The sequence below is a fragment of the Saccopteryx leptura genome, chromosome 3 (assembly GCF_036850995.1).
Source record: "Saccopteryx leptura isolate mSacLep1 chromosome 3, mSacLep1_pri_phased_curated, whole genome shotgun sequence".
In the NCBI taxonomy this organism is placed as follows: Eukaryota; Metazoa; Chordata; class Mammalia; order Chiroptera; family Emballonuridae; genus Saccopteryx; species Saccopteryx leptura.
The window spans coordinates 195906806-195919628 of NC_089505.1; the positions used below are offsets into that span (position 1 = coordinate 195906806).

Genomic DNA, 12823 nt, shown 5'->3' on the forward strand with positions numbered 1-12823 from the left:
TCTTTACTTAGGAAACCCACAGATGATGTTACAGGGGAGGTTGTTACTATCCAGAGTCTTCAGTGTTCAGCCTTCCTCTTTCCCTAAATGGAAACTGGACACGGATGGTTCTGTGTTCATCTGAAGTCAGAGCAGCAGAGTGGGGAGGGCTGAAGCACCAGCTCTAGCCTTTCTAGTTGGAAGAAATAAGGACTGGAGGTCTGAGGAAGAGTATTCAAAGGATCCCTGTTACCCCTTTTCTCTTGCTAGGCGATGAGGGTGACACCACGGAGACTACCCATCCCTGTTATGCTTAGAAAGTAGATTCCTCTGAGTCAGCTGAGAGATGGTAAACTCAGGGAAGATTCCTGAACAATTTGAAGGAGTGCTTCTAGGGACCCAGAAACGAAATGACTGGCCTTGCGCTGACTAGAATTCACATTTTTAGTTACTGCAACTGGTGAAGTGTAGTGTAGCACTTTGAGTCCCAGGGCCACCCACCTGAGAGCAGCCCTCCTGCCACCGGAATGAGAAATTTAAATAAGTTAAAATAGCCTGGGTGTTGGAACAACCTACTTAGGCCAAGTCCATAAGGGGACATGATCATTATTTTTTTTAAGTGACAGTATTATCTTAGGGAAGTTAAGGTCTATTTGCTGTGTTAAAGGATCATAGGACAAAATCTCCTCTTTAACCTGTTCTTTCTTTTTAATTTTAATTTTTTTTATTTTTTTATTGGTTTTAGCAAGAAAGGAAGGAAGGAGGGAGGGGAGTGGGAGGGAGAGGGAGGGAGGAATAGAGAGATAGAGAGAGAGAAGCATTGAGCTATTCCTGTATGTGCCCTGACCAGGGATTGAACTGGCAAACTCTGCACTTTGGGAGAATGCTCTAACCAGCCAAGCTATCTGGCCAAGGCTTAACCTAGTTTTTAATAGTGTTTTTTAAATTATGGAGTGCTGCCTGACCTGTAGTGGCGCAGTGGATAAAGCGTAGACCTGGAAATGCTGAGGTCGTCGGTTCGAAACCCTGGGCTTGCCTGGTCAAGGCACATATGGGAGTTGATGCTTCCAGCTCCTACCCCTGTCTCTCTCTCCTCTCTCGCTCTCTGTCTCTCTCTCTCCTCTCTGAAATGAATAAATAAATAAAAATTTAAAAATAAATAAATAAATAAATAAATAAATTATGGAGTGCTGTTTCATGAAAGCTTTCCAAGTGCATTTAATGGGCTAGTTCATCATGTCTTATAGGATTTGAAAGGGAACAGTGTGAGGATTTTACCAGCAGACCACTGACTTATTCCTTAGTAGACTCTGAGTTGTTTAAAGCCGCTTTGGCTTCTCTTCACACTGGTTTCTTTTCAAAGTCATTTCTCTGGGAATGTAATAGGCCCTGGCTGGTGGATCAGTGGCTAGAGCGTTGGCCTGGCATATGGACATCCCATGTTCGATTCCTGATCAGGGTGCACAGAAGAAGTGACCATCTGCTTCACTCCCCCTCCCTCTCCCCCTTCCCTCCCTCGACCTCTCCTGCAGCCTGTGGCTCAAGTGGTTTGAGCGTTGGCCCTGGGCACTGAGGATAGCTCAGTTGATTCAAGCATCTGCCATAGATGGGGTTGCCAGGAGGATCCCAGTCAGGGTGCACCTCACTATTGGGAGTTTGTCTCACTATCTCCCCTTCTCTCACTTAAGAAAAAAAAGTAATGTAATAAAACTATTAACCAAATATGAAATTTATTTAACTATTAGTCTACATTTATAGTAGTACATTTGATATGACTATTCTACTGAACTTAGCTTCCTCCATTGTTTGTCTTTGTAGGTGACTGTGCTGGAAGCCAAAGACAGAATTGGAGGCCGAGTGTGGGATGATAAGTCTTTTAAAGGTGTCACAGTGGGAAGAGGAGCCCAGATTGTCAATGGCTGTATTAACAACCCAGTAGCACTCATGTGTGAACAAGTGGGTTTCTTCCTTTAAGAAAGAATTTTCAGTGTGCTTTTGTGTAGTGTGAATGTGCTCTTCAATAATAGGATGATCGTTTGCCCCTCATCTTCTCTGACAAGCAAATACAGTTACAGTTCTTCCTTCTGAGAAAGGTGGTACTGCAGGTCTTACAATATTTTTTTCTAAGGTCTTTAATTATATTTGTGTGTTATCTTTAGGCCACTGGATTAGCACAGTGTTAGGGTTGCCAGAGTAAACAAATAATAAATACAAAATGCCTAGTTACATTCAGATAAATAACAAGTAACTTTTTAGTGTAAGTATGTCCCAGATATTTCACGAGATACTTTGCATGCAATATTTGGGACATACATACATATATATATATATTTATTTTATTTTATTTCATTTCATTTTATTTTATTTTTTATTTTATTTTATTTTATTTTATTTTATTTTATTTTATTTTATTTTATTTTATTTTATTTTATTTTATTTTATTTTATTTTATTTTTTTTATTTTATTTTATTTTATTTTATTTTATTTTATTTTATTTTATTTTATTTTATTTTATTTTATTTTATTTTATTTTATTTTATTTTATTTTATTTATTTTATTTTATTTTATTTTATTGTTGTTTACCTGAGAGTTGTATTTAACTGGGCATCTTAATCTTTTTTGAGGCTACCCTGCATAGTTTCTTTGAAGACCGGGTAGGCCCAAGGTATTTCCTGAAATATTTATTAACAGTAAATTCATTTGCAACCTCTGTGAGCATGTGTTTGTGCTCACGCACAAGGGCCCATAGAGGAGACAGCACGCTGGTGTGAGGAGCGGCCATGTGCACTGGAGCGTCTGCCGTCATAATAACTATTGGCTGGAAAGCTGGAAAGTGCATGGCACAGACGCTGTCGCTGTCCCCCTCTCATTCTCAGAAAAGGTCTCCTACATCATGCTGTTTTCTCACTGCCTTCCTTTGATGTCATTTTCTGTTAAGTGTATTCAGCTTTATTTTTTAGAGGCTCTAGACCCTTTTCTCCATGAGAGCTCTGTCTAATTGCAGCTTAGAACCTGTACGTAATTTTTTCCAGGGAAAATTTTCACCTTCTTATTCTTATTATTTTGAAGCTTGGCATCAGCATGCATAAGTTTGGAGAAAGATGTGACTTAATTCAGGAAGGTGGAAGAATTACTGACCCCACTATTGACAAGCGCATGGATTTTCATTTTAATGCTCTCTTGGATGTTGTCTCTGAGTGGAGGAAGGATAAGACTCAGCTCCAGGATGTCCCTTTAGGAGGTATGGGGAGAATGGTGTTCTGATTGTTCCCTCTAAGTCTCCTTCTAACCTAAGCTTGGTCAGCAGGAACATCATTCATCTGGGAGGTTGATGTATGCAGTAAAATTAGTTCTTCAGAGCATTCCTTGTGGACTGATGGGTTCTCCGAACCATTCTGCAGAGGGAGCAGAACTTCCTCAGGGACCTGTAGGTGCTTGTGTGTACACACACATCTTACTTTACACAATAGCTGGTATTTAAAAAAATTAAATATTTAATTATCAGTTTCCCAGAGGAGCTTCCTTTTGAGTGAAGTATGGTAAGCCCTCTGTGAGCTAACAGTCACCACATAATGTCTTTTCCAGATAAGTGTTTCTGTGTGCCAGGATTCCATTTGTTTTCCTTTTTGGGGGCAGTAGGTTAAGATTTTTTTTCAGTATATTTTGTTTAAGAATGCAAGAATGTGTATTATAACTTAATAATTTTACTTCAAATTTTTTTAGGCGTTGGTCCTAGAAGGACAATATTAACCGCAGCGCTCTAGGCAACTTGACTGTGTATCTGACTCATTTCCTTGAAGGTGCCAGCTGAAATTTTGCTATATTGTTTCTTAAATTGGTGTTTATTTAACGTATAACTTTATGACCTGAATTTATTCACTTGTGTTCTTGGAAGCATGTCAGAGTTTCTTAAAGTATGAACATTTGAACTCGGTTTTCAGGATGTTAATTTGCTTCAACTCTGTTTCATTGTAAGAGTTCTTAGTTCCTCACTCTGGTGTATACTCCATGTCTGTTTGGGGTGAACTCCTCAGGTAGGGACTGCCTGTCTCTTGTTTTTCATTTGCACTCCCCACCCCCAACCTTCTGAGACTGGCCTACACTGTAATCACCCCCATTGGTGTTGACAGACAAACCATAACAGAGTATCTTCAGAAATGTACTGGGGTCAACAGGGATCATTTAATTATCTGCCATAGTGTCCAGACCAAGTGGTGAGTTGTTGAATTTTCTGGAATTGATGATAGTTGTTCTCAGAATTTGGTTAGTGTTTGTCACATGTGTGGTAGTCACTGGATGGCATTTTCTTGATACGTTCAGTGTCACCAAATAAAAATGTAATGATATTGCTTTGTTTTTAACCTTATTTAAAATAAGGGAGGATCAGCAACACTTACTGTGTAAGAAACTATTTCATCTTATTAATAGTTTTTGGAATAGCTTTAATAATAATGCACATATCTGTATCTAAGGTTAGTTATAGCCAGACTAGCAGTATCTCAGCTGAGATCTTAGTTTGTTAGCACTTAACTGAAAGAAACAAAATATAAATACTAAGAAACTAGCGTTAATTTTACAGAGCATATGTACTGAAGTTTCTAAATAGTATTTACATAAAAATCACATTTATATTTTATCTGTTTATACTTAATTTTCTGTACTGTTCCACAAATCTTGGTTCTTGCTGAACCTCTACAGAACCTAAAGGAAAACAAGTGACAGGAGGCAGGAATGGGATTGCACAAGAAGGCCCCGAAAGTGGTAAAATAGCCCAGTGGTCTGGGGCCAACAGCCTGGCGCAAATCCAGGGGTGCTATGACATTCCCATATTACAATCCAGGGGAAGAATGGATATTTTTAGTGAGAATCTTGAGTTGTCTAAAAAACAAACAAAAGGCAATTGATATGTCTTCCTGGGGCTAGTCAAGCAAGTTCACGGCACTTTATAAAAGCTTCGCATCTGCAATGTGTACATTGGATGGTCATCTCCCCCAGGAAGGTTATAAAGAAGTAATCTGGATTACAATGCTTATAATTTATCAGTTGTAAGCCTCCCTTAAACTCCCCAAAAGGAGTCTAAGACAGTAATTGGAATGGTATCACAACGCTGTGTGTGCGTTGTTGAAAGTTCCAGTTGAGTGGGATAGATAAGTGCTGAAGTTGATAACAAGATGTGATTTCTGAGGCGTGCAGAGTCCAGGCTCTGTGGGACTGGGAGCCGGGTGGGTGGTGCTCGGTGAGGGGGACTGTCGCAGGCACCATCGCAGGCCTGGGGAAGGGACTCTGCAGCAGAGTGAATTGGCAGGTGGTGTTGCCATGTTTGGAAAAGTTAAGAACATGCTGGCAGTCTGGCTGTGGGTTGGGGATTTATTACACAGGCAACAGAGAACCCCTAATTAAAGGTACTAAGGTGGAGGGCTGGTGTGATGACAGCCCATGTGGGCTATTGCTGGGGACAGAATACAGCCAGTGGTCAGTGTCCCACAGATCCCTCAGTTGAGGTGAGATGTTATAAAAACTTGACTTGAGACCAAAGAGGAATGGGAATCCTCTGTGGGTATCTGTCTGGATGTGCAGAGGGTGCTTTTCTGTATCTTGCGCAAAAGAGGAAACAGCTTCTGAACTAAGCAGAAATGAGACATGGAGATATGGAACCTACATAGCTTTGTTTCCAGTTAAGATAAGCTTTCACTTCCTGAGAGAAGCCAGCCTTGTCAAGATGCCTTTCCCCCGCGTGGGCCCGGGAAAGGACCTCGGAAGTCCGGGGTTTGCGGGTTGAAGGCGGTTGAGGACAAACAATAATGAATTAGAGAATAGTGCTAATGCTGTTTGTTTCTGCTTTTCTCCGTTCCCGCAACAGAAAAAATAGAGGAGATCTACAAAGCTTTTATTAAGGAATCTGGCATCCAGTTCAGTGAGCTGGAAGAACAGGTGCTTCAGTTCCACCTCAGTAACCTGGAGTATGCCTGCGGCAGCAGCCTCCATCAGGTGCGACCAGGTCTCCTGAAACCTCCTTTGAAATGCTTGTTTTTGTTTATGTGTGTGTGTATTTTATACGATCTCAGTATTGAACTTGGGCTGGTTTTGACAAACAGGAAACAATGGTTCTGCTGCCTAAAAGCTAGCAAACCACGATTTCATGAGCGTATTAACCCCACAGTGGTTTTGAAAAAAAAAATTTTTTTTTTTGAAAAACAAAAGAAACTTTGTTTTCAATAATGCCTGTGAAAAAGCTTAGTGTGTGGTGCAGGGCGTGACTGGGCTGAATCGGGGCCCAGAGCCCGTGCATCAGCCCTCCTCCCGGTGCCCCAGAGAGGCCCCAGGGGCCAGGCTGTGGAACCCTGCATGGTCTGAAACACTGCTCTTGGAACAGCAGTATCCTTGCAGTGGTGGCCTGTTTATCTGGCTGAAATAAATTTAAACTTGCCTAACTTATTTAACCAAGTGATTTCGATACTTAAATATTCTGTATTTGGAATAGAGGCTCCATGGATGGCCCCTGACTCAACTGTCTGTCCTCTTTGGAACCTCTCCATGTTCATTTGATTCTTTTTTTATTCCCCATTGATTTGAGAGAGAGAGAGAGAGAGAGAGAAGCCACTTAGTTGTTCCATTTAGTTGTGCACTCATTGTGCTTCTCATATGTGCCCTGAACTGGGATCGAGCCTTTGACCTTGGTGCACCAGGATGACACTGTATCCACTGAGCCACCTGGCCAGGGCCTCCAAGTTCATTTGATTCTTCATGGCAACTGGAATAGCACTGTTTTCTCAAGTCATACTGCTTTTCAATCTCTATAGTTTCCATGTTGAAGACCAATATGGCATGTTTTTATAGGGAGCTGATCAAATGTGGTTTTACTCTCATAGAATTCTCCTTTTCTGAGATGGTTTTTTATTTTTATTAAGGAGTGGTACCCACACCCAAATCATATCTGCCTTTTATTTTAATAAGCTTTCCAGTGCATTGTTGAGCGATTTCCTTCGTCAGCACGGTGTCCACCTGGGCTGGTTTGTGTGTCCCCTCCTTCCATCATGTTCTGCCCTGTTCATAGCAGCCCTGCCCTCCTGCCTCAGGTGGCTCTTCCCATCTTGAGGTTCTTTCCTTCTCCCTTAGGTGCAGACTCAAGAAGAGGTAGGAACACCTCTTCTGTCCCCAACCTGTCCTGTTATTTCCCAGGTGTCTGCTCGCTCCTGGGACCACAACGAATTCTTTGCCCAATTTGCTGGTGACCACACTCTCTTGACTCCCGGCTACTCTGTCATCATTGAAAAACTGGCTGAAGGAATAGACATTCGGCTCCAATCCCCAGTGAGTATGACAGTGGTAGGAGGCTCTGGTCTGGCCTTATTTTTAGAGGATGTCAAGTTTGGGGCATGTGGATTACACAGAAGACAGGATACTTACTGTGACCATCAGCTACTGCCTCCAAGTACTTTTCTCCACATCAATTACATAGCTGCTGCTATTTGGAAACAATAGTGATACAGTTGCATTTTCATTAATAATAAAGTGTTCAAGTTGCTCACAACATCCCTGACCCAGCATACTTGTTTTCACTTTAAAATTTTGCCTTCAAATCCTTGTCCCTTTGCATTTCTACTGTACATTATTGTAATCATAAAGGCAGTTATTTATATTATACTTTATACTATATTATAAAGGTTTTTCATATTTTAACATAGTATTTATAGCCTGACCAGGCGGTGGTGCAGTAGATAGAGCGTCAAACTGGGATGCGGAGGACCCAGGTTCGAGACCCCCAAGGTCACCCGCCAGCTGGAGCGCAGGCTCATCTGGTTTGAGCGAAGCTCACCAGCTTGGACCCAAGGTCGCTGGCTCAAGCAAGGGGTCGCTCGGTCTGCTGTGGCCCCACGGTCAAGGCACATGTGAGAGGTCAATTAATGAACAACTAAGGAGCCGCAATGAAGAATTGATGTTTCTCATCTCTCTCCCTTCCTGTCTGTCTGTCCCTATCTGTCCTTCTCTCTGACTCTATCTCTGCCACAAAAACTAAAAACAAACAAACAAACAAAAAAACATAGTATTTATAAATTTTTCAAAAATTTAATTTTTAGAGAACAAGGGGGAGAGGGGGAAAGGGACAGAGAGAAACATTGATTTGTTATTCTACTTATTTACACATTCATTGGTTGATTCTTATATGTGCCCTGACTGGGAATTGAACCCACAGCCTTGGCATAGTGGACGATGCTATAACCAACTGAGCTACATGGCCAGGGCCAGTATTTATAAATTTTAATGCCTGAGCGATAATTTCCTGAAATAGGCTGTAACGGGTTTTTTTTCTTTCTTTCTTTTTTTTTTTTTCCAGAGACAGTGAGGCAGAGAGGGGGATAGAGACGGACAGACAGGAATGCAGAGAGATGAGAAGCATCAACCGTTAGTTTTTTGTTGTGACACCTTAGTTGTTCATTGATTGCTTTCTCATATGTGCCTTGACTGCGGGCCTTCAGCAGACTGAGTAACCCCTTGCTCGAGCCAGCGACCTTGGGTCCAAGCTGGTGAGCTTTGCTCAAACCAGTTGAGCCCATGCTCAAGCTGGCAACCTTGGGGTCTCAACCCTGGGTCCTCCACATCCCAGTCCGATGTTCTATCCACTGCACCACCACCTGGTCAGGCTCCCTCCTTTTTTATAATTTTATTTATAGATTTTAGAGGGGTGTAGAGAGAGAGAGAGAAAAAGGAGGGGAGGTGCAGGAAGCATCAACTCATAGTTGTTTCCTGTATGTGCCCTGAATGGGCAAGCCCAGGGTTTTGAACTGGTGACCTCAGCATTCCAGGTCGACACTTTATCCACTGCGCCACCACAGGTCAGGCTGTAACTGTTGTTTTGATCTCTGAATGCCAGGAAAGGATTTTCCATTGCCTTAAAAATGTAAATTTACATAATAGGATACTTGGGAGGGGTCCCAGATCATTTGGTTCCATCATGTTTTTTATAATTGTTTTTCTGAGCAGGTCCAGAGTATTGATTATTCGGGAGATGAAGTACAAGTTACCACAACAGATGGGACAGGGTATACAGCACAGAAGGTAAGTGCTGGAATTTTTCTAAGTGCTTCAGGTGCCTGGCAGAAACTGAAAAGAGTCTTTTCCACCAAGAAGGTGGCCTTTGGCAATCTGCCTGGAGCCTTGTTTGATTTTTGAGGAGTTATGCACGTCCAGTTAATTGTGCAAATCCGATTTAACTAATCTAACACTAATAAATTCATGGCTGATGGAATTCTTAAAATGGGTTCTGTGCTACATTAGTCCTTAGAATTGAGAAAGAAATTTTTTGCCCACATAAATTTGAAAAGTATTGTATACTACAGTTTACTTTTAGGGTTATACAGGGGCATATTAAAGGCTCTGAGAAGGCCTACTTTTAAAAATACCTATTTTAGGCCTGACCTGTGGTAGCGCAGTGGATAAAGTGTCGATCTGGAATACTGAGGTCGCCAGTTCAAAACCTTGGGCTTACAGGGTCAAGGCACATATGGGAGTTGATGCTTCCTGCTCCTCCCCCCTTTCTCTCTCTCTCTCTCTCTCTGTCTCACTTCTCTAAAATGAATTTTAAATTTTTTAAAAAAAATTAAAAAAGATATCTATTTTACTTTAATTCACTGTTTTCCAGATTGATGAGTTTTTTTGTTCATTTTGCCATGAAACCATTTTTCAAATCCGGAAAGCTCTGTTTTCATTTTGAAACTGCGGAAGTACTTCTATACTATTTGAGGTTTTTGTAACCACTTCAGTAGATGGACAGTGAAAAAGGTGCTATAATGTAATATGTGAAATCACACTGAGATTTCTGTAGTGTTGGAGAACAAAGGCACTTACTTGGGGTGCAGGAAGATTAATAAACCCCATAAGTTTATTTAAATTCAGTTATGTCTACATTTTGTCCTTTTTAGTTATCTGAAAGTATTTCACAGTCCTTGATATTCATACAGAAGTGAAGGATTGAATATCAAATGGAAAGACGAGGTTTGTGCATGAGTCCATGGAATGGGCCTCATACTATTCATCCCTTTAACTAGTGGTGCTATAGACTTGGGACTGATAGTGGTTCTCAGTCCCGGCTGCACATTACAACCATGCAGAAGGTGTTTGAAAAGACTGCAAAACATCACCCCGCAGGGATTCTCACTGAATTGGTCTGGTCACATTTGTGATACTCCCTAAGTGATTACAGCATGCAGCTGGAGTAGAGGACCACAAGGCAACAGTGTCCTTATTTGTAAGAACTACTTTACGATTTGTAAGATGACCCTAGTCAGGGTAATCTCCCAAATTCTTATTAGTGGTAATTTTTTTTTTAATCTCTCTTTTTCAAATTGCAAGTCAGCCTGTGGCTCAACCTCTGGTATGTTGTAACTCGGCCTTTGGTCATCCAGAGGACATGCCTGTTAAACTCACCCTGCTGGGTCGCCCTCTGCTGACCCTGGCCAGGCATGTTTGCTCTTCTCTCTTTGTGTTCTGGCTCCCAGAGATATTACAGGGCACAGCTTCAGCCTGCGTTTCAAAGCCTACTCTGAATGGTTAAAGCAAATGTTTTTATTTTTATGGTTGTCAGCACACATCACATGGTTTGAGTTGGAAGTTTCCCCAGTTTAAAAATGAAAGATTTCTAACTTGACAGGATACCCTGATAAACATTTGCAAACTAATTCAGTCTAGGCTGCTTCAACTGAGATGTAGTTTTAGTTCTTTAATAGCATATGTTTATATGTTGTGCCTGTTACTTTACTTAAGTTTCTGTGCTTTTGAAAGCTTCTTCCTTATTAAGAAAATCTATAGATCTTATGTTCTTCTAATTTTTATTTATATATCCAAGAGTAATCTTTTTGGTTGTTACATGGTAGCTGTTTCCTGTAACCAGATTGAGGATAGGGCACATGGTTTTTACTTTTAAATTTTTCTAATTTTCTTGTGGCAGAAAACAGTGACAGAATCCCAGGAAGAACTATGAATTTCTGTGAATCAAGCCACATACACTAAATCTTTTTTTTTTTTTAATTGAGTGGGTGGGAGAGACATGGTGGGGGGGAGAGAGAGAGAGAGAGAGAGAGAGACTTGCTCCACTTAGCACTCATTGATTGCTTCTCATATTGCTCTGACCGAGCTCAAACTGGTGCCCTCAGGGTCACGCCGGCACTCTCAGGATGGAGCCAGTGACCCTGGGATCCTACTGGCAACCTCAGCACTCCAGGAAGATGCTCTGTCTACTGCAGAGCCAAATACACTAAATCTCTGATGCAGGCCATGGTGGATATTGTGCTTTGCATTCAGCTTTATTCCACTCCCGTCTTCCTGTTACCTTGTACTGTAGATGATAGAAAGTAAGCGCGCGCGCGCACACACACACACACACACACACACACACACACACACACACGCACGCACCTTCCCAGACTCCTTTGCAGCTGGGGCTCTAAATAATAAATGGTTTGGTCATGCCAATGCACTTGTATGATATGGAAGGTCTAGTCTGGCTTTTACTTCATTTCTGCTCCATCTGCTGACAAACACAATGGTCGGGGTGTTTGGTTCTTCTATAGCAGGGACAGTTGAGGGTCCTGTTCAATCATTAACTACAAGGGAGTTGAGTCTACAGCCATACGACCCTGAACATGCCCGATCTCATCTGATCTCGGAAGCTAAGCAGGGTTGGGCCTGGTAAGTACTTGGATGGGAGACAAGGGAGTCGAGGCAGGACACGAGGAATCCATTTTGCTGGTACAGGCTGTTCTATAAGTGGCGTGATTCTGATAGTGGTATTAATGGCTCCTGGTTGTGGCATTGGTCACATGGTTCTGGAGCCAGAAATTTCCTGACTGTGTAGAGCAGGGGTCCCCAAACTATGGCCCGCGGGCCGCATGCGGCCCCCTGAGGCCATTTATCCGGCCCCCACCACACTTCCGGAAGGGGCACCTCTTTCATTGGTGGTCAGTGAGAGGAGCATAGTTCCCATTGAAATACTGGTCAGTTTGTTGATTTAAATTTACTTGTTCTTTATTTAAAATATTGTATTTGTTCCCGTTCTATTTTTTTTACTTTAAAATAAGATATGTGCAGTGTGCATAGGGATTTGTTTATAGTTTTCTTTATAGTCCGGCCCTACAACGGTCTGAGGGACAGTGAACTGGCCCCCTGTGTAAAAAGTTTGGGGACCCCTGGTGTAGAAAGACAGCAAGTTTCTTTGATGGCCTGGTTTTGTAAAAGACTTTTGAGAGCCATTCTTGAAGGCTCTGTTAGCATCTGTTACTTCATCTGTTAGCTAAATGATTCTGTAAGCCACTTGAGACCATGAAATAATTTTTTTTTAGATTTTATTTATTCATTTTTAGAGAGAGAGAAAGAGAGAGAGAAAAAGTGGGGAGGAGCAGAAAGCATCAACTCCCATATGTGCCTTGACCAGGCAAGCCCGGGGTTTCCAACTGGCAACCTCAGCATTCCCAAATTGACACTTTATCTACTGTGCCACTATAGGTCAGGCCAAGAACCTGCAATAAATTGCTTCCTTCTTTTAAAAAAAATTTCATGTGGCTTTACATGATTGTAATAGTCCCTGGTGTTTGTGACGTGCTTTACCATTTATAAGGCATATTGATGTATATTGTAAGGGGTTTTGTTTTAAGCATTAACCCAATCCTTTGCGATTAGTAGGGTGGGTATTTTCTTGGTCACACTTTAGAAAGCGTCAGAAATGATGCACAAGTTTAGTTCTCCTGACTCCAGATCTAGGTACATCCCTTCTTACAGCACTTATTTTCAGGATTGGGATCTGCTGACTCTTCTTAACCTGGGGTTATTATAAATCATCTAGACCTTTC

General features: G+C 41.6%; 1 protein-coding gene across 5 annotated transcripts in view; it reads left to right on the plus strand.

Annotated features, from left to right (window-relative positions):
- Window positions 1–12823, plus strand: part of KDM1B (lysine demethylase 1B) — a 63068-nt gene that overhangs the window by 35750 nt on the left and 14495 nt on the right. For all 5 annotated transcript variants that reach the window (XM_066377130.1, XM_066377129.1, XM_066377133.1 and 2 more), the window contains 5 exons: window positions 1798–1935; window positions 3051–3222; window positions 5842–5969; window positions 7161–7292; window positions 8964–9038. In XM_066377130.1, the coding sequence (XP_066233227.1) occupies window positions 1798–1935; window positions 3051–3222; window positions 5842–5969; window positions 7161–7292; window positions 8964–9038 (645 nt within the window). The remainder of the gene's footprint in view (window positions 1–1797; window positions 1936–3050; window positions 3223–5841; window positions 5970–7160; window positions 7293–8963; window positions 9039–12823) is intronic.